This window comes from Eufriesea mexicana, unplaced genomic scaffold (assembly GCF_001483705.2).
Source record: "Eufriesea mexicana isolate 0111107269 unplaced genomic scaffold, ASM148370v2 scaffold1801, whole genome shotgun sequence".
Lineage (NCBI taxonomy): Eukaryota > Metazoa > Arthropoda > Insecta > Hymenoptera > Apidae > Eufriesea > Eufriesea mexicana.
In genome coordinates this window covers 1,325,865-1,349,471 of record NW_016909918.1, presented here as the reverse complement: position 1 = coordinate 1,349,471, position 23,607 = coordinate 1,325,865, and the positions used below count along the sequence as shown (strand labels likewise).

Here is a 23,607-nt window from a genome sequence, read left to right as displayed (position 1 = left end):
TATATTTGTATTTATATTATTTTTATATATATTTTTGATCAAGCTTTTGAGGATTTTGAATTCCAAAAGTTTCGAAAATTTGGAATTCCAAATTTTAGAGCAACAAGTCCTCAAGCTTCTGAGAATTTTGTGTTCCAAAAGCTTCGAAAATTTGGGATTGCAAAGATTTTATTAGTTCCAAATTTTAAAGTATCGAGCCCCGAAGCTTTTGAGAATTTTGAGTTCTAAAAGCTTTAAATATTTGGAGTTCCAAAAATTTTATTAATTCTAATTTCACAATAACGATCCCTCAAGCTTTTGGGAATTTTGAGTTCCAAAAGCTTCGAAAATTTGTAATTCCAAAAATTTTATTAATTCCAAATTTTATAGTATAGAGTCCTCAAGCTTTTGGGAATTTTGAGTTCCGAAAGCTTCGAAAATTTGGAATTCCAAAAATTGTATTAATTGATACCATGTAATTGATTAAATTACCACTGGTCTAATACTATATTTTTGAAATATTTCACAATAAACTATAAGAATACTGAAATAAAAATATTACACAATGAAATTACATAAAATAGTATTCCATGTATGAAAAATATATTTCGATATGTTTCGTTGATAAATTTATTTGTATAAAATTTACTTGAATCGTTTCAAATTAGCATATTGTAGGATGCAATTTCGAGGAAAGATAATCGCAAATTGGTCAATACCAACTCGGAATCCTATTTTCGGTAAATAAATTATAAACCGATCGATAACCTATGTGTAGCATCATTCTAGAAGCAAATCGAAAATCAACCGATACCGTTATGAAAAGCTATTTTCAATAGCAAAACTAGGTTGCATAGTCTTTTGAGGAAGGTGAAACACTGATCAACGAAATCGTAATCATCGCGGAGAGCGAATCGCGAGTCCCAAAAGGGACGCAATTTTTGTGCAATCAAATCGCTAATCGGCTGAATCATATCAGCTACATACTAATTGAATAAATCACGCTAAATAAATAAATAATCATCTTCAACAATATTAACAATTCACGTGTAAAATCTCAACGCCATCTTCATTCCAGGTGTCTTCCTGCTACTCTTCAGCACAGTCGCAGCTGAGACGGCGAAAGACCTGTCAGCGAGCCCAGAGAAACTCACTCTGGATGCGACTGGCACGTCGTTAATCGAGAGCAACAAAACAATCCTGAACAAAATACCGTCGAGGGAGGAAACCCTATCCAGTTCGTCAGAACGCAAAAACGAAGCTGTTGGCCCGTACAATTCGACCAAAGAAGATTTCGAAACGGTGCACGATAAGCTTACCAAAGATGCCAAAGGAGAGGACGAGGAGAAAGTGCCAATGCCGATCGACGAGGACCCCGAGCTGCAAGGAATCGGGTCACGCGACCAAGTCGACAGGTTATCGACCGCTGAATCCCCCAACGGAAGCTCGAAGCTCGACGAAAGTACCTACGGAACCTCTGGCAAGAGTTCCAGCACGAAAACAGTGTCGGAAGTCTTCTACAGGCTGTCCAGGACGAATGGTTTAACCACGGTAACCACGAAGCCTTCGTTGGAGGAATCGAAAGTCGACGAGACAAGGAACAAAGCTGTTCAACGATCCAACGATACCTCGAGGCAGGAGCCAGGCAAAACCGCGAAATCCTCGCTGGATAACTTGGAGCTGAAAGAGGATCATCCGAGACTGGAGGCAGAGGGTTTGTCTATAGAGGCGAGCGAGAACCCAGGATTGAAGCCAGGCGCAGTGAACGCTGAGAACGACTCAGCGGCGCAGAAAGTTCGTTTCCTGGAGGAGTTTCAGGACAGGAGAAAAAAGGCGGAGAGTCAGAGCCCCGTGAAGAACTCTGAAGTTCCGGACCTGAAAGGGACGGATGAAGGGAGTGAAAAAGATGGGTCTATCTCGTTAGTCAACGACATGCACGTTAACTACAGCCACCAGTACAAGACCACGACAGAGGGAAATGTGGAGGCTGGCAACAAGCCTAGGGCTTTCGAGAACGCCACCAACTTTGTCACCGAGGAGACCAGCGTGACTCACGAGTCACGAGATCCGAAGGATGAGGTAGAGGTCGTCGGGAATGTGATTCAGCCGGCTGTCGAGCGAATAGTCGAGCGACAGTCCCAAAACTCGACACCGAAGGACGTTAGCCTCGCGAACGAGCTGAGCGAAAGTTCGAACGGGGACGCGGACTCGAGTTCCACGAAGGTTAACGAAACTAGTGGAGGACCGGTGATCGCGAAACAGGAAGAGACGAGCGAGAAGGATCCCAGATCGTCGCAGTTCACGACCGAGGCGCCAATTCGTGACGAATCCTCCACGCCACAGACGTCCTCTAGTCCTGTACCCAGGGGAAGGACCATAGCGTTCACCGGAGGGAACGAGTTTCCAAGTTCAGACGTGAAACCCACTGCAGCCTCGAAGCTGGACGTTTCTTTCTCGAAGAAAAATATCACGGACAAGCTGGTCGATCAGAAGCCTTATCCTTATCTCAAGTCGTCTATCAAGGAACCGCTGCACAATGCCAGTAACCAGCTAGACGCGACCACCGAGGAGGCTTCCGCGCTAGAGAACACTATAGGTAAAGGTCAATCAGAGGAAAAGTTCATCGTGACAGAAGCGTCTGACGTATTGGAGAACAGTATCCAGCAATTTAGACCGACCTACTACGAGAAAGTGAGCAACGAATCCTCCACGATTTCCAGCACGGATGTCCGTTCGTCCGTTCCAATGACGACCTCGTCCCTGGTGAGGTTGGACGACGCCAGTCCAACGAATCAGACGATTATCGAGAAATCGAGCGATCAGGAGGCCATAGCTGAGCTTCGAGAAAAATCGACGAGCGCGGGAAATGACGTGCCCCAGTGGGGTGAGAGCCGCGAGGCTATCTCTGGGAAGGGGAACATCGATGTGACAGGGAACGGGATAACGGAAGTGAGCCTGAAGCCGGAGAGCGATAAACGTGCCTACGAGGCCACTCTCCAGGGGATTACGGTTCGAACAACTGCCGGTCCTTTGACAACCGAGCCTATGGAACCGCAGACAGACCTAGGCATGCTTTCGACCAACACGGACGTGCAGACGAACGTGGAAGGTTATCTCGTATTGCGATCCACATTGAACGCCACGGAGTTCTCCACCGAGTATCCCTTTGTCAAAGGGAATTTTTCCGACAAGCGATCCACCGTACTGTCCACTTCTCCAACCGACACTAGCGCCACCACGTTGCCTACTACTACCGTCGAGGAAGCTTCGGTAGCCAAAGTGACCGAAACTCCTGTAACTTCTGACGCGAACGGAACCAACGAGATCCCCAACAGTGCGAGTGGTACTCTCAGTCCAGACGAAAGTTCCATGCCCACCACTACCAGTATCGAGTACGAGTTCGTTGGTCTGTCAGAATCCACTACTTTTCTACCGAGGAACGTCACCGAGGAAACTCCCGAGGCTCGCGAATTGTTAAACGAGACCTCCACCGTGCCTACTGTTCGTGATTTGCCAATGAAGAATACAGCCAACGAGGCTACCACTACCAACGAGTCCATCACCGATAATCCATCCTCAACTGCCGAGACAGAGGTAACCAGTATCGATGACAGTGGGTCTAACAGTCCAGTGACCGAGCAGACGATCGTCCCTACGTCTGTACCAGGTCCAACCACGATGAGCAAGGAAGAGTTCATGACTGAATCGAGCGCTATAGAGGAGGAAACTGATAGAAGCTCGAGCAAGGAAGACGAGCTGCAGAAAACGACCAGTGTGACGGATTCCTGGAGCACTATCAGCGAAGGAGACACGACTACGATCAAAACGGAGCAGACTGTCTCGCCGGATACCAGGGATTCCCGTTTCATGGCGAACGTCACCGAGTCCCCCATGGAATTCACGTCGATATCGAACGTTAACGCGACAGATGCCACGCGAGTGGCCACTTCCAGCCCCTTTATCCCAACCGGTCTGCGACCAAGGGTCCCGGTTTCGAGTAGCACGAGCACTCCAACTGCCTCCGGCATACCGGCAGTGAAGACAGATGACGAGAAGGTGTTGCCCACCCAGGAAGAGATCACGTCGTTGGTTCGCATCGACATAAAGGGCGGCTGGTACGACGTGTGCCCCAAAATGAATCAATTGAAAGCGTCGCTGGCGGAAATGTTGACGTCTGGGATGAACAGGTGAGTTGTCATTGTTGTAATCTTGTTTCCTTTATTTCGGTATTGGTGTTGCTTTAACCTTTTAACTGGGGAATTAATTTAGAAAATCGTATTCCGATGATTTTACCACGAATACTATGCAATTTATAATCCTCGTAAGATTATCAAAGTATACGTTCTTGGATAACTTAAATAATACTGTAAGTAAAAATTAATTTTATTCTACGGTATGATACAGTTTTAAACATGGCACGGGCAGTAATGAGAATAATGTTACCTTAACCGTTTGAATCCCAAGCAGTGCTTGAGGCTTTCGGAACAACACGGTCGAAAAACCTTGAACAGCCCGATAACGCTTGCCTTAATCGAGTGCGAAGAAGTCTAAACGGTGTAATAGCGCTTGTTTAATTTTATTTCAAAAAATCCCAATCGTCGCAATAGCGCTTGCTGGTAATTTATGACGTACATACATCAGCAAAGTTGAATGCGATCGCGCTGCTTGGGACTCAAACGGTTAAATTTGTCGTTTTTGTAATTCCATTGACGAGTTAACTCGTCATCCCCAGTTAAAAGGTTAACCACTTGCGCTGGAAAGACGTGCCACGCACGTCGTATTGCTTTTGTCGCAGAATCGCTAATGACGTGGTATACACGTTGTCAGGCAATTGTCACAGAAACCCTGGACTGTCTGTGAATTTCTTGCCAATGGTACATGAATAACTATTAATAATGATTTACAGCAAATATAAAGAACTATAATCCGTGGTATAAACGAAATCTAGGGTATTTCGTGATTCGTGGTTGGTTAAAATGGTAAAGTTACTTTTTCTAAAAAGAAGTTCTTTTTCAGAAAAATCAATTTGAAATTTGATCGATAAATGTTCAGTTTGCATATGCAGTATTTGATTAACTGATGCTTTAATGTATCAGTAATTTATTTAGTAGGGTATAATTGATTTAGTAAATAAATAGCAATGCAAATTCGTGACGTATCGAAATATTAATAGTTTCCATTAAATGATAGACTGAATTAATCCAGAGATTCGCTAGCTTTTTCCTAACACAGTGTTCAAATCACTTATCATTTTATAGATAGTATATATCTATTGTAACATAACCTATTGCACGTAATTCTAAAATTTTATGTAATTTGTCCGCCATTTTGACAAACGTAGTAGTTGGGAAATTAATCTAAGGATGATAAAATAATAGATTGAATTCTCGACGAAAGAAAGGTGGGATTTTGAAAAGAACCTGGGGTAATCGATCATTCTGATCCTTGTCCCGATATAGAGTAACTTTATTTATAAAGATACGCGGGTCTAGGTAAATCTCACGATTATCAACGGCACGTAGCCGAGAATTTCCGGAAGCGTGCGTAGCTTTGAGGTTAATACACGTATAATTTACTCTCGACATCGCGGGAATATACTTGGCAGAGAGTGACTTGCCTTGGTGTCTTGGTGATTGCAGATCGGTATCCGATGGGCAGATTGTTTTTTATAAAGATCCATGCCACGATCTGTCGAGTTCAGCGTCATCATCGTCGGACATTTCACTGACTACGATACTAATCTACGTCGTTGACGAGAATTGGAAGTTCGATGATACCATGACGAAAATTTTGCCAAATCTCTATAAGGATTCTCAGAACCGCATTAAGTTCCCGGTTGAAGTAAGTTTGTCGTTGTAGTAAGACAGTATGAGTAAAATTGATACTTGGTTTGGGCCTTCAACAACGAGTTTTATGTATGAATTATATATGATAGATTAATATAATAATTAACGTTTAATATTTAATATTTAATATTTGATATTTAATATTTAATACTTGATATATTTTACTTGGTACTTAATATTTAATATTTGATATTTAATATTTAATATATTTTACTTGATACTTAATATTTTATATTTGATACTTAATATATTATACTTGGTATTTAATATTCAATATTTGATATTTAATACTTAACATATTATACTTGGTACTTAATATTCAATATTTAATATTTAATACTTGATATATTTTACTTGATACTTAATATTTGATACTTGATACTTAACATATTATACTTGGTACTTAATATTCTATATTTAATATTTAATACTTGATATATTTTACTTGATACGTAATATTTGATATTTAATACTCAATATATTATACTTGGTACTTAATATATTATATATTATATTTGGTATTTAATATGCAATATTTAATATTTAATGCTTGATATATTTCACTTAATACTTAATATTTAATATTTCATATTTAATACTTAATATATTATACTTGGTAATTAATATTCAATATTTAAGATTAAAATTTAGATAATATTTAATATTCTTTAATATTTATTACCCAATATTTAATGTCGTATATTTAATATTTAGTATTTAATGTTTATATTTTTATTACTAATATTAAAAATTATTTATAATATTTTAGATTATATAGATATTATTCAATTATTCTCAGCACATATTTTGAATTAATATACGACAGAGCTTCTAGTATTCTATAAGAAGGTTTCCCGATTTTCTGATAAAAGAGAAAGAAAATATAAAGAAAGTAGAAAAGAAGTTAAAAAAGAAAATAAGAGAAGAATAAATTTATTAATACAAGAGATCAATATTTCACGAATGTCCTATAATTTTCCTGCAGCTCTTGCGAGTATTTTTATACTATTATTGGTTGTATGTCGTAAATCATTATCTTGCATGTATGCAATATTTTATTGATTAAAATTCTAACAGAAAAGTGAACGGTTGATATTTGTATTAAATATTATACTTTGGATGTTGCTCGTTGTTGAAGAAGCCAAAAGTTCCTCAATTTTCTTCGAAGCATTTTTATTAATTTTATGTTTACTCTTCGTATGTTCCTCCTTGCTTCCTTTCATCTATACATTTCTTATTAACAATATTGCACATTTAAAAATTTACAATGAATTAAATACCTTTCAATCGTGTATTAGCCTTATCTCAACCGTAATGAAATTATATTAAAAATTTCTTAAATACAAACTTGCAAAATTTTATAAATTTTTGATTCATATTCGATAAAAATTGATTTATATAATAATACAGTAGTATATCGTCGAATAAAAAAGAATTAAAAATTAAAAATTTTCACTGGAAACTAGTATAATAATAATAGTATTGAAATTTTCACTCTTTTTTTTTCTTTTAGCATGAGACGAACTTTTCAAAAATTTTAAACACTATGTCTACATGCTTCGTTTTTCCATAACACGTACACATACACATCATTGTCTGCACTTGTAGAAACTTAGAAGTTCGCACTTGCTGCGCTGGTTCAAACTGGACGAAATTGTTTCGCTAGTAATTATCAGTTGTAGTGAATTAATCGTTCTAAATACATACGAAATACAATATAGTTAACCTATTCCGCCGACTGACCCGCTCTTTTCAGATACAGGGATTTCTTCTGGTACAGGAAACGGCTCCGGATTCTGGAAACGCGATAGCAGTCGTCGTGGTCTCCACGGTTGCCTTGATTTGCTTGATCCTTCTGGCTGGTCTTTTGGTAATGATTTTTTTTATTAATTTTTCTTTTCATTCCGCTTCGTGCAAAATGAACAACATTCATTACCCCCTTCATTCAAAGTATATTATGTATCATAATATACTGCATACTATATTATATATAATATATAAAATACATCGCTAAAATTTGTATTATTTACAAATATTCGATAAAATTTATTTGTATGTTTCATCATTCGATAATTCATATTATATGGAAATCCATATACAGGGTGGTCGTTGACAAACTGAAAGATTTGAGAATTCTTTAATTTTCGATTCTTTTTATTTTTCTTTTCGTGATTAGAAAAATGGTGGTCATTGAAGGGGCATTATTTTTAGCACATAATATCGAAGAAAATTTGTCTATTATATTTCCAAGTAAAATAATAAAAATTTAAAGGGACTTGTGTTTGTGAAAATTATTCTTAATTTATTTCAGTGTCCACTCTGTATAATTTGTTATAGATTTAAATGGAACACTCATTAGTATTGTATTATCGAATGATTAAATACCATATTTATTATTTATATTCGAGTTCCTTAATTTTCACTATAAATAATACTTGACAATAAAAATGGCTATCTCCGACTGTTTCAATATTTTCACAGCACAAACCTACGTCTTCCATCTCAAAAAAGAACAACTTAACCATACAAAAGTACCATTTTCAGCTAAAATCATCTAAAACAGCTTCTTTTATTTCTCTTGTTAATCACTCTCGTCGGTACAATCTACCGTCACTTTCGGACGGATGAATATCCTCTTCACCGATAATAAATTACCTCTTTATAGTTGATTTGCAACAAAATTATTTCCACGATTGTACAAGTACCATTTTCGCTCGTTTTCGTGGAAGAAATCGAGGAACGCGAACTATGTTATCGTTAGTTGCACGCTTATTGGCCGGCACTGTTCACAAAGAAAAAAATGAAATTATCGAAGAAGGGAGAACTAATGAAGTGAGATTCAGTTACGCAGGTCAGCAAAGATCTATACTCTCTGAAAGGCCTCGTCGTGCTTGCATTAAGCTCATTACGCATGATGTTACGTATTCATCCGTCCACACTTGTGATTTACTCTCAGTGTACGTAACAATCAATGATAAATACATATGTGTGCGCGTGTATGTGTTGTGTATCGTCCGGCTTTTTTGAAGTCTTTGGAATTTTTCGAAGAAGCATTTCTCTCTCGGAAATAAATCGAAGAATTAATATTGAAAAGGAAGTGTGGAAAATCATCCTTGGCTACTGAATTATTATATCCTGTATTGAATTATTATACACCATTATACTATAAATTGATTACTAATTTTGAAATCTTAGATCAAAGTAATAGTATGGTAATCAGGTGTAATTTTAAACGATCAAAATTATTTAAGGAGGATTAATATGGAAAATGTTTAATTTAATTTGGTATCGGTTATATCGTAATTCATTTGATTTTATTTATCGATAAGACACGTTGACAAGAGGTGAGCCAGTAAAGACTGTACTCTCTTGTGATTAAACGGTGACGAAGAAACTATACGAGAACAATTAAGAAAGTAAAAATACAGGAAACAATGAGAGCGTAACGATAATGGGTTTTTCTTCTTCCAACGGAGGATTTTACAAACAGAGACAATAATACCACTTTCGTCAGCGGCACGAGAAAGTTGCAATTTGTATCTCTAACTGCATATTCCAATAATGGTGAAGTTGCCACTGTACCATTTCAATATTTCACAATTTCTTCTGACAGCTCGATGGAAAACAATATTTTAGTATATTTTCTTGGTACGTTTGCATAATACATAAATAATTGTTATTAAAATGCTTGAAGATTGTCTCGAAAACTATAAATTCATTTTTTAATATTTTGTATAAAAATATTTTCATTTCGGAGGCTAAGGAATATACAAAAATCGACAAATGGTTAATTTATTTCTTAATAATCTTCTTAATAATTATCTTAATAATTATCTTAATAATAAGCTAGGTTTCAATATAGGGTGAGCATTTTTCTCACCATATACTATATATATTATATTAGCAGTTAATTTCAGTACAAAGCAATGTTCTTAATTTGATTAATTTATAAAGATCACAACGATCAATATATCATTTTGTAAAAAATTTTTTGTCTCAATCAAAATGACCAAATATTATACTGCATTTAATATCATTTTCGAAATTTATTCAAAATTTTATTATAATTATTATATTATTACCATTACTGATATATAAATTTAATAATTATAATGCCGTACTATGAAATTTAATATTATTAGATTAAATTTACACTAATATTAAATTAAAAATGCCGATATTTATACAGATCAAAACGATCAATATATCATTTTGTAAAAAATTTGTTTATAATACCATACTATGAAATTTAATATTGTTAGATTAAATTGACACTAATATTAAATTGAAAATGACGACGTTATCTTTCGGCCAGATCAATATGTACGCGTTTCAAGTCAATGTTTCTATCGTTCAAAAAAGGGTAAAGAAATAGAAGACAGGAAGAGAGAAGTCACGAGTTCGTATTTTAATTCTTTGAAGTTCCATTTGAAATCGGGCAGGTATAAAATTCTTCAAAAATTTCCAAGATTTTTCACGGTTTGCGAGTGGAACTCGACGCATCGCGTCGCTTGTCCAGTATAAAAGCCACAGAACTCGTCCTTGAATCGGCTATTAGATCGAGCAGCCATCACTGCTTCATTGGTTTTCGCCTGGTGTATTCCATGCACGCGTATGCCGATGTCGAAACCGATCGTCGGGACGTGTTTCGACAGAAGAAACACGGCTTGAACACGATGTTTGAAGATCGTTTGCTTCCGATGTATAGGATGCGTAAATTAACGAGAAGCATGGTCGCTGTTCACTTAAAGGATGTTGGAAGAGTGCAAGATAACCCGAGGGTGTCGTCGATCGTTTTAGCGATGAAAAGGAGTTCTGACAGAGATTTATCGATGCTACGATCAGTGAATTAATGCAAATGATTTTTAATTCTTACAAAGATTTGGGAATATTAAGTTTATTAAGTTAAGTTTGGGATAAGTTAGAGAGATTTTAACTGGTTTTAGAGATTTTGTATCTGCAAGTATTAAAAACATGGCGCCTACAATGAAAATGAGCATGAAATAATATTAATAATTTATTAACTATTAATGTGTTAATAATTTATTAATACTTTTATTAATGCAATTAATTAATACAATTTATATTCAGGATATCTGTAATAAATTCGACCTATTAACACAATTAATTCAAATTGGATAAAATAATTTTCAGTGATTTCAGAATTGCAGAATGATACAATGAATTCTATTGGAAATTTCTCGATATTCGAACTACCAAATTAAGCTGAATTACTGGTTACATGGGTCTCGTTTTTGCGATTATTAAAGGCGTGAATTTTGCAATGGAAACGAAGACTAACGGAGATTTTTTAACACGTGGGAGATTATCAAGTTGTTGGAAAATAATAATTTCAAAAGTTTGTCTGTTAGTTATTTAAAACGGTAGAAAAACGTTTTTCTTTTGTTAAATTATTTATGAATTTCTGAAATTATTTTCGTTGAATTAAGTCGAAATATACAGAATATCCAATTTTATAAATTATTTATCACTTTTCTATATTGTATTATGAATATTGTACTAACGAAAACGAAGTTGAAATTTTCAAGAATTAAAATGAAACAGAGGAAGCCATTGAAAGATAAACAAAATTTTGTAAAATTTATCTTTAATGCAAGATATCTTTAACTTCTCTCACCGCAAAAAATTATTTAATTACACGATGACAATGCACAAATTTATGGAACAAAAATGCTTAAATTAAAAAAAAAAAAATTATGGTGAATTTTTATTTGTTTAAATATCTAATATCCATACAAAATAACATAGTAAAACGTTAAAAATAAAATAAATAATATTATAAATATATGAAACAAAACTAATAATCCATACAATTATTTATGCAGTTCATAATAATTCATATATCAAAAATCAATTGTAAGTTTCTTTATTGTTTCTCAATTATGTACTTCGTTTAATAAGTAAATTCTTGTGTGGGAAAATGAAAGAATAAATGCATAAAGAGTCTGAAAATAATTCACAGGGATTTTGTGTTCGAATTCGATTTAATTCTTGCAACGTCAAGCCTAAGACACTTAATGGAGTAGTATCGTGGAGCAGGATATGATGCATTCTGGTACTAATGCCAGTTATTCCTGGGTCGACGAAAGAACACAGCTTTGTTTTTCGTCCGATGTGAAAAGAAATATTGTAGACATGGTGTACCTGCATTTGCGGATGTAAGAATTACAGGTTAGCCTGCGACCGGATGTTTCATACGTCGTAGCCCAATACCGCTTTTATGGTAACTCGACGTTTCGTTGATATTTGAGCATTCCATAAATAAATGTTTACAACATCCAGATACAAAATACATAATACGAATATATAATTTGTTGAGAAAATTAATAATTGCATCGTATCTGATTCTTTAGTTTATTTTTTACATCAATAGTAAAGAAGATTTATAATAATTCCTTGAAAAATAATTCATGCATAATTTACGTATGATATTGCAATATTTAATTTGTTTTATATTAATTAGTAAAATTTAATTTTCATTATTTTACATTGGAATATTTAATGAATATTCTTTGTACTATGTATAATATATAATATATACAATGTTTATAATAACATGTGTAATATACAATTATATAGTATATAATACATGATATGGTCATTATTATATTTATATAACTTGATTATAGTATATTTTTATATCTAATTGTAGAATTATATAAAGATTATTATAGTTATAAAATTGTATCAAGAGACAATTATATTATCCAATTACATATTACATATTTATATATTTATAGTATATAATTATATACTATATCTTCGTATTATAATTTCGTCATAATCAACAAGTAGATTCTTATGAAATCATCACATTTTAATTTACGTATGACATTGAAATATCTAATTTATTTTATATGAATTAGAAAAATTTAATTTTCATTATTTGACATTGGTATATTAAATGAATATTCTTTGTACTATGTATAATATATAATATATACAATGTATATAATAATACGTCTAATATACAATTATATAATATATATGATATGGTAATTATTATATTTATATAACTTGATCATAGTATATTTTTATATGTAATTGTATAATTATATAGAGATTGTTATAGTTATATAACTGTATCAACGAATAATTATACTGTCCAATTACATGTTACATATTTATATATTTATAGTATATAATTATATGCTATTTCTTCGTACTATAATTTCGTAATACATCAACAAGTAAATTCTTATGAAATCATCAAATCATGTTGAACTCCTTTTCTGCGCGCCCTCGGACCCAAAATTCGGAAATGAAGTTTATTCATTTATTATTTTATTCATTCTCTAACTTTAAAAGTGTACAATACTAATGACGCTAATATTAAATTATCTTCAACATCGTTTCTTATTAATATCGCACAATTCAATCGCGTTGTCAATCGGCAAAATTCATTAAGAGACTCCAAATTATTTATCATTTCATGTATCGTTTTCTATCTACCAGCAAAACTGATCTTCCACTGCATTCTGTGTATCTCATTAGCATACTATCACTGATATCGCTTTCTTCCTAACACTTCACGAGTGATCAATTAGCAGAGTAACGAAATCATTCTACCAAAGGAACTCCATAGAATAGGAGTTTAATCGAAAATGAAAATTATTTGCAGTTTATAATGAGGAAGAGGCAAACGAGGTTCAACTATGGCGAACGATGTCGTCCAGTGTCTTTGGACGCATACAGCCTTGACAGTGTTTCCGCTTACAACAGTGTCAGACGCAAAGGTGTGGCGAGGTCGTCAAAAAGAAGTTATGGGAATCCAACTTTCGAGGATTCGGTAAGTTTCATTGACCTTTTACCATTGCATGACCATTATCGAATATTAAACATAGAATTTTAATCGGTCAACAAAGTCGAATGAGCAATTTCTCAACGGCCATTTTGAAAGAGAATTTCTTTGTTTGAGCATTTTCATTGGTCAGTCTATGTCGATTGGAACAAGTGTGACAATGAATGATTAATTATTGAGTGTGAAAATGTTTTTTGTCCATGTTCGTACATTTTTATATTAATTTTTATATTAAGATATTAATATTGAGTTTTTAAACTAATATAATATAAAAAGGTATAGAATTACTTATTGTTGATAATTGAATAAAATTTGACAACATGTAAAGAATGTTTAAAGGAACTTTGCTTATTCGATAGCATGTCAAAAATAAAATTGCGAAATATTATATGTTATACTTATATATATCGAAGTGTAATTAATTTAATATAAAATGTGTTAAATAAGAACGATAAATCAGTTTCGTTTTTAGCTACTTTTTTAAATAAACCGGATATGTTCAAAATTATTCGATATCACTATTTTTATTTATGTAAATTAATAAAAATTAGTAAAAATATATTTTCATTAATTTTATAATATTAAAATCCTATCTAATTCAATGAAGATTATAAATTATATAAGTTACTAATTTCAAACTGAACAGATAATATATTTTCCAAAAAATGCAAAAGAATAATGTATATACAGGGTGCCCCATTTGAAATTTGTCGCCCAATTATTTCCTAAACTATAATTCGTTTCAAAAAATGTTTCAAATGAAACTTATACTGTTTCAAGGTGGATATTCTGTGATGCTCATAAATTTTTGCTGAGTGGACGTGTTTTCGAAATTTCAAGGGAATCTTTGATTCTTTTTAATTAAACTATATATTTCCTTTATGTAAGCGAATAGTGTGTTTTCAAAGTTAATTCATTGATCTATAATACTTTTGTCTTTGAAGGTTATTCAAGGATTTTCAATTCAATTTTTTAATTGAAAATAACTGGATTAATTTAATTTTTTAATTGAAAATGATAATCTTAACTATAGTGTAGGAAATAATTGAGTGCGAAATTTCAAATAGGACACCATATATATGTATATAAATTTGGATCTCGAACAAGACACAAAATTTAATTTATAAAATATTGTTCTTATATTTATAAAATATTGTTACTATATTTTTAATTGTTCTTGTATTTTTAAATAAAAGAACAAACTGCTAAGATCTGAGGCATAATTACTTACGTTGTCTCGTTACATGATAAAAACGAACTGGTTTATTTTCTTACAACTCGACTTTCTATTAGGTAAATCAGCCAGAACGAAGACAAACTTATGTTCGCGTTGCAACTTGAAATCTCGAACAGGAAGAGATTCGGAATATTTCAATTGCGTAAATTTTTCATACTGATTTTACGTGTAATATACTCGTCAAACGAGTAGCATTTGAAATTTTCTCGTTACATAAAATTATTTATGAATTTCTGATTGAAATTAATATATTAAACATTTAATATACATTTACAGTCACAATGAAAAATAATTTACTATACTAATTTCATTTTTATTTTTTCTTATGATGACTGATAATACTCCTGGTGAAACAAGAACAATTGGCTTTTATATTATTACATTATTATATAAATTGATCATTATCGTTACTTTATTCTTAATCTAACTTGAGGTTACTATTGAATAAATAAAAACGTGATCGTACTCGTTGAAATAAAAATGATTATTATAACAATTAGAATAATATAGTTCTCTAAAATTTATTAAATTGTAGAAAAAGATATATACTCGTGCTCTTTTAATTTAAATAATTATCTTCGAATGAGTCTTGGTTCTACGATTTACATTGACGCCTGAATTTTGCAGTGACATTTAAATTTTGTCGATAAACGACAAAAATATTTTTATTTACTTTACCTGTTAAATTGATCGTTATTTGCATCATGTTATGCATAACAACGTTTTGCATCCTAATGGTATCCTATCCAAACATATTCTTCTGTTTGTAGCTTACGCTTAGCACGTTCTTGTAAATATAAATTAACTACTCAGGTAATTTATACAAAATTGTCTTTCAGTAGTACCTCTTTACCAAATAATCGTATCGCATTAAGAAAACGTAGCATTGAATTATTGTCAATAGAAAATTAGGTTCTTGTAAATAAAAAACGAGGGAGAAAAATAATACTTGCACTATGCTTATACTTATAATGTCGTACTAGGAAATAGTTAATTTCCCCTTTGTCTTATTGTATATTGTGAAAGCTCCAGCAGAGTTACAAAATTTAAATCTTTAGAACGTCTAAAGTTTGTGTAGCAGTAACAGAGAATAAAAGTGCTATAATCGAGTATTCAAAAACTAATCGAGTTTAAGGGAGTGTATCGAGGATGTGAATTTTTCGCAGCGATAAACTAATTATTTAAATTCACGTTTATCGATGAATATTAAAACGGTGGTACTTCGTTGTAAATCTTGTCTTCTCTACTCTCTTCGATAAAACTTTGATCAGGAACATAACAGTATTAAAATATTACATTTGAAACTACGTATTTGAATTTATAATGAACGTTTAAATATTAAAGCAAATATTAAATATTAAATATTGAGCAATAACAATCAGTAAAACAATAACAGTCAGCATTGAAATTAAGGAATATTAGATACTTGAGCCTACAGTATATTGAGTCTGGATTCTCTATAATATACATTAATTTATAATTATATCGAAGTAGCATTTTTTGACATAGAACTAAACTTACTATAACTATAGTAACTGTATTTATATAGTAACAATATTCAATAAAATAATTATATTGCTGCGGCTTATAATTATTATTTATTATTTATAATTTTATTATTTATAATTAATTAACCATAATTTATAATTACAGTTATGTTACGGATACAGTCATAATTATTCTATAAAATTAAGAACTATTTTTTAAAATTCCCGAAAATCAAAATTCGCGTGCAAATGTACTCAAATATACTCAAATATACTCAAAGGAACGACGTCAAAGAGGAAGATCAGTATGACTACGAAATGGTAGCGATGCATCCGACGAATACTCCGTTTAACTCGGTTAACGTTGCGGTAAAAGGCAGGAAAATGGTGTTTCTACGAAACGTGTGTCCTCGTTGCAGAGCGCCATACCGTCTCACCCGTTGAATTTCGCCGGGCTTTCATCTTTCTGTAACGACGTCAACGCAATCAACGAGGAATTCAGCGGCATTCCGCAAGTTTCGGCGAAGATAGACGAGCTGCCCCCTGGCGCCGATGTGAAGAACCGATACGCCAACGTGATACCGCTACCGGAGACGCGGGTGCCACTTCAAAAAATCAACAACGACCCCCTTACCGAGTACATCAACGCCAGCTATGTACGAGTAAGTGGCGCCATATTTAATTTTTCTAATACTTCCATTAGCAGAATACAAATATAAATTACATTTATATTTATTAGAAGAATACATTTATAATAATACGATAGTAATAGAAATAAAAATGATACATAGTTTTCGATAGATATGGAAAAATTTAGATGAAAAATACTAAAATGGAGTATAGTATTAAAATTTGTACAAGATATAATATCCTGTATAATACTATAATACTAAACTACATACTAAAATACTAAAATACGAATAAAAGTATAGTATATTATTCGAATTTCTAGAAATTATAATATTCTGTATAATAATATAATAATAACGAAAATAAAAATATCGTCATGAAAATGATGCTTTGTTTCCGACAGATACAAAAAGATTTAAAAGGGAAATACTAAGATAGCGAATAATATTAAAATTTGTAGATATGATATTCTAACCTAAAAGAAATTAGTGGCTCAAGTGGACAATACATTCATAATAATAATAATAAAATTAAAAATTGCACATTACCATAGAAATGATATATTGCCTTTAATTCATGCAAAAATATGAAAGGAAATATTAAAATGGCAAATAGTATTAAAATTTGTGAAGAAAATAATATCCTAACCTAGAAGAAATTAGTGGACCAAATGAAAAATTCATTTATAGTAATAATAAAATTAAAAATTATATATTGCCATAAAAATGATAGATAGCCTTTAATTCGTGCAAAAGAAATGTCGAAAAATATTAAAATAGTGAATAGTACTAAAATTTGTGAAGAAAATAATATCCTAACCTAGAAGAAATTAATGGACCAAATGAAAAATTCATTTATAATAATAATAAAATTAAAAAATTTATATATTGGCATAAAAATGATTGATAGCCTTTAATTCGTGTAAAAGGAATGTCGAAAAATATTAAAATGGCGAATAGTAATAAAATTTGTGAAAAAAACAATATTCTAACCTAGAAGAAATTAGTGGACCAAATGAAAGATTCATTTATAATAATAATAAAATTAAAAATTATATATTGCCATAAAAATGGTAGATAGCCTTTAATTCATGCAAAAGAAATGTCGAAAAATATTAAAATTTGTGAAGAAAATAATATTCTAACCTAAAACACCCTAACCTAAACCTTTATCCTAAATATCCTAACCTTTGATTCGTTGAATAAAATCAATTTAATTAATTAATTACAATTTTATTAATATCGATAGTACTTATTTACCAACTCGCTATAATTAGAACAAACTCTCCGCCCCATGATTCATTAATTTCCTCAATCCACGATGATTTTAAGCGAATTCTGCGTATAATCTCGGAAAATTCTCTGAATAAAGACATATTGTAACGTATCTCGAGCGATCTAGGCGCACGCGAGTAAGGGTTAACACGGCGTTTTGTCTACGTGAGAAAAGGATGTTGCATAATGCATTACGAAGAACACGAATGACTGTGTTGCATAACCTCGAAGCAATATGCGGAAGCGGGACGGACGTTAACACCTGTTTCCCTTCAGCCATTAGAACATTTAAATAACGCGCTTTAACAACAAGAACGACGATTAATCGTTGCCTCGATCACCTCGACGTTTCGTTCTTACCAAAATTATCGCAAGATATCACCGATGATGAAATTGAAAGTTTTCGATGATATTTCCGAAGATTAATCTTATAACAATTCGGAAAATTCGAAAGATTTGTTCGAATGCTCAGATGGAATCGATTTCAAGAATTTTACGTGGAAAATTATTCGGAGTGGATTTATCGTCAACCAATTCTGTTTTTATTACATAACAGTATAAATTTCATCCACCTATTATTTTAATTCACTATAACTTCCCTCTGTCATTATTACGTCTAACTTACCTTTAAATCTCCCTCCTTTTTCAAAATGCACACGACTGCGAAACTTAATACGACATTACCGAAGATATTCCTCATTATATCTCTTATTTATCATCTTCCAATTTTTTTTTCATTTATATAATAGTATGGACTCCTCCATTTTTACGTCTAATTTATTTTTAAACATCTTCCTTCCTCTTCAAAATACACGTGACTATCAAACATACAGGGAATCATTCGAATAAAATGTATTATATATTTCTCTTACATTTTTTTATGTAGAATCACCTGATTCTCGTTTGTACATTTCATGGAAACCCTATATATGACTCCAAAAAATATTCTGCACCGTAATGCTATTTTATCATTCAACAATTTTTGTTTCTATTGTAACATAATATAAATCGTGGTTAGGATATGTTTAAAATTCTCAAAAATATTACTTATAATGTTACTAATTTGTCATCTGCAAATTTTTGTTTGCAACACGTAACGGTGCAAGCTTCCTGGACCTGTTATTTCAACTTTTCACGTTCTATCCATTATACGTTCAAAGTCGACTTAAAATCTCATCATCGTCCAAGCCTATACCTAGCAGACGCTCAAAGAACGTTTACGATCCTTCAAGAAATAACAAGCCACCTATTAGAATTGCCTTAACAAACGGATGTGGACGGTCCATCGTTTTCAACGTTTCCACTCTGCGCGTGTCGCAATTACAACAGGAAGCCGCCATTAATGCGAATCGAACGCCCCGAGGGCAACGTTCTCGTACTTGCAATTAGCGACCGGTCCTCCTCGGTCGATAATATCGTTCGATAATGTCGGTCGATATCGCGCCACGTGCGCAACGCAATTATTGTGCCTGTTAATTGATTCTAGCTGCAACCGAGTCTCCTCGAAACGCGTCAACTCGGACCGAGAACTAATTTCATATTAACGCTGATTAGCATTTCGCTAATTAATACTGCTTGCCGTGTAATTATTGTTATGTTATGCTAAGGAATTTCGCTTGAGACAAACGCATCGCATTGGGTAGATGATCTACGCGTGGTATTTGCTCGATTGATATCGAGGTGAAGAGAATTTGACGGAAGTAGAATAGCGGTGAGGACTACAGATAAAATTAGGGTTGAAATTGATTCGGTTTAAAGTATTAGTTAATTTTAGGGAGGATAGTCTTTTAGAGTATATTCAGTTATTAATTTACTTATTAATAAATTATTTTATTTTACTTATTTACTAATACATTATTTTCTTTAATTTATTTATTACTTATTAGTACAATCACTAAATATTAATTTATTAATTGTTTAATTTCTGAAACAATTAATGCAAATTAAATTCAGAAATTAATTTTAATAATGATAAATTCAGTGACAGTTATATACTTAATGAAATAAATAAATGAACACAAATTAATTAATTAATTGAAAAGATAAATAAATCAGTAAATTTTAATTTATGTATTAATTTAAATATATTAATATTTGAGAGGAATATTAATTAAAAATTTTAAAAGAAATATTGTTTTAATGTAAATTAATTTTTCAGAACTTTTATTAAATTTAGAAATTTGTTTTACTTTCTGAAAACTTCATTTTTAACTAACTACTAATAAGGATGTATTATAATAATGTCGTCAATTTTACAAAATGTATATGATTTGCCATTTTGGACATTTTTCGTAAAATCCACGAAAAATATTTTGAATATAAATATAAATTAATAACTTAAACATTAAGTTAGATATATTTAAATATAAATCAAATTTATATTTAATCTTCCTCGTATTATTGTAATAATTAAAATGGCTTATTTTTACCAAATTTATCATTTGCTATAATTATTTTGGGACCATTTTCAGGGACCAAAGAACGCAACAAGATACTACGTCGCTTGTCAAGCACCAATGGAGTCGACAGTCACCGACTTCTGGAGGATGATCTGGGAACAGCAGTGCAAAGTGATCATCATGTTAACCGATCTCGTTGAAAATGGGGTAGAAAAATGTACCGAGTACATTCCACCCTCGGAAATTATCGACTGTCGCAAGTTATACGGTGACTTCCAAGTCACTCTGAAGAAGAGAGAAACCAAAGAAAAATATGCCATTTCCACGCTTCATTTAAATGTAAGGAACGAGATACGTGGAATAATTTCTTTCAAATTTATAAAAATATTTCTTACAGGCTTCTATTATTTATTCCTATATTACATTGTGATAATATAACACTATTTTCAACTTCAAAGAAATTCTCTTTGCAATAATTAATTTAATTATTAAAATTATTTAAGAGAGTATAGTGGTCATAATATATGAATAATAGAGGTTACTTTAATACAGCATTCCGTAAAAGTTCATAAAATTCAAAAATTTTAAGAGTTCAAAAAAATTTCACAAAATTCCATGAAATTCTGTAACACTTCCTGAAATTTCGTTAAATTCTATAACTTTCATAAAATGACGCAAAATCTAGCAAAATTTCAAAAAATTCCACGAATTCCATAAAATTTCACAAAATTCATAAATTTCTAATAATTTCACAAAATTCATACATTTCCAAAAATTCCATAAAATTTTATAAGTTTCGTAAAATGTCAGAAAATATTTAATTAAAGCGAATAATTATCGCTTTTGCAGAATTTGGAGAAGAACACATTCCGTGAAGTGTACCATATTTGGTACCTGTGGCCTGTGAACGGGGTGCAGTCGGATGGTGCCGGCTTGATAGCTGTGCTACTCGAGGCGAGGGCACTTCAAAGGGGTGGCCCTGGACCCATTGTGGTCCACTGTAGTCCCGGCACTGGACGCACGGGAACGTTAATAGCTCTTGACCTAGGAATTAGACAATATGAGATTACGAGGACTGTGGACGTGCCAAGGGTCGTTTACACTATCAGACGGGATCGTGCTGGGGCTGTCCAGACGAAAGAACAATACGCTTTCATTTACAAGGTAATTTGCTTTTTAACTCCCTGGCTGTATTCCGTTGTTTCGTTTCCTCGTCAGGGAGTCGTAGATTGGCCTATCGTTTAGATTGGTTGATACCTCGGTGTACAAGTGTGCGATTTTCTGTAATTTATTATATTCGAGTGCAATGGAATATCAGAGGATGGAGATAGTTGACTCTTTATTGAGAAATCTACGATTATTTCAATGTGTAAATTTTGTGTGAATATTTTATTTCAAAGAGTATGTCATTAAAAAGAAAGAATGTTACTATGTGTATATATATAAATTTAGATTGAAAGTAGTCATGTCGAATGTTAGTCGTTTATATGATATAATGGAAAATAGAAATGAAAATGTTAAATTTATTTTTCATATTTTCAGGCATTAAATTTGTACGCGACCAAACTTGCCGGCGGTGTATTGGAATCTACGTGAACCACACAAGATATCGAAGAAACCTTTATTCAGAAGCAAATCTAAGTCTTGGCAGTGAACTGCTATATCTTTGAACGATAAACATCACCGAAGACGTTAGGGAACTGCGAGATTATAAGACGTGCCAGTGTTACCTGGGTAGAAAGCTAATGAAAATCGAACGAAAGAATTGTCTTGTGATACATGGACCATAGCGACGATCGTGTCTCGCTTTAGATTCTTGCTTAGTCCTCTCGATGTCCGACGATTTCGCGAAGAAATTTCGAAACATCACTTACCATCCGTTTGTCTACCCCTCTCGGTCGATACCAGTGTTCGTTAAAAATGTTACCATCGGATAAGGTAATATTTGTAAGATCCTTCTCTAAGACTTAAATATTTAAATGTAATTTATGTAATTAAAATTTTGCACGTGTGATATTTAATTTAGGTTTAAAGGAATTCCGAAAATTGTGCAGAAAAATGATATGAAATGACTTGAATAAAGTTTTTAATTCAAGGTAAATAAATGTTGATTGCAAAATGTTTATAAAATATTACATCTTACAATTCTTATAGTTCTAAGAGCTCAAAAAACGAAAAAAAAGAAAAAAAAATAGGAGGAATTAAAATTCCTTTAGAATTCTATACTACATTTTTCTACGATAAAATGCTGCATCCAGTTTCCTTCAGTAGGATAAATATCGATATTCTATTCTAAACGTATTAAGAGGAAAGGACAAATCAGATGGTAACACGTTCAAATCGATAAAGAAGAGTCGAGAGGCAGGAATTAATTTGTGATATCCGGACCATCCGTCAATGATATTCAACTTCTTAGGCCTATTCGATTTCGTAAAGCTTTTTTTACCGTAGATTTCGTCTCCTTTTGTCAATATTTTAATATACATATAAATATACTATACATATTGCGTATATACATATATTTATAAATAAAATTATAATTAGATATAGCTGAGTATTTAACGTTTATGCATCATGCGTTCGTAGCCGGTAGTATTATCCAGGAATGACGGTCGTAAGAGGATTATTTCGGTCGATAAAGTGTTCTGCATGACCGAACGAGATGCTTCGAGAATTAGAAAGACAAGACAGATATTTCTTTCCCTGAAAATTCTATATGTATATTTGGTATCGTTTAAAGATGTAAAGAAAAAAGGAATATATATGTATACAATGTATGTTAATTATTCTTTAGTATTACGATCGTTTACGATGTTACGTTTGTAAGGATCCCAGAGAGATTGCAGGATCGATTTCTTCTTCTTTCTCTTTTCTTTTTCCGAACGACCTATAGATTATGCATAATATATAATATTACCGTATTATTGTTGTTA

General features: G+C 32.4%; 1 protein-coding gene across 1 annotated transcript in view; it reads left to right on the top strand.

Moving 5' to 3' along the window:
* The window catches only part of LOC108549080 (mucin-17), a 133,325-nt gene extending 110,708 nt beyond the window's left edge, over positions 1-22,617 (top strand). The window contains exons 4-11 of the mRNA XM_017902314.1: positions 1,058-4,166; positions 5,619-5,820; positions 7,582-7,695; positions 13,468-13,635; positions 16,791-17,033; positions 20,747-21,013; positions 21,524-21,838; positions 22,217-22,617. Of these exons, the coding sequence (XP_017757803.1) occupies positions 1,058-4,166; positions 5,619-5,820; positions 7,582-7,695; positions 13,468-13,635; positions 16,791-17,033; positions 20,747-21,013; positions 21,524-21,838; positions 22,217-22,270 (4,472 nt within the window). The 3' untranslated portion in view covers positions 22,271-22,617. The remainder of the gene's footprint in view (positions 1-1,057; positions 4,167-5,618; positions 5,821-7,581; positions 7,696-13,467; positions 13,636-16,790; positions 17,034-20,746; positions 21,014-21,523; positions 21,839-22,216) is intronic.
* Positions 22,618-23,607: the final 990 nt, after the last annotated feature.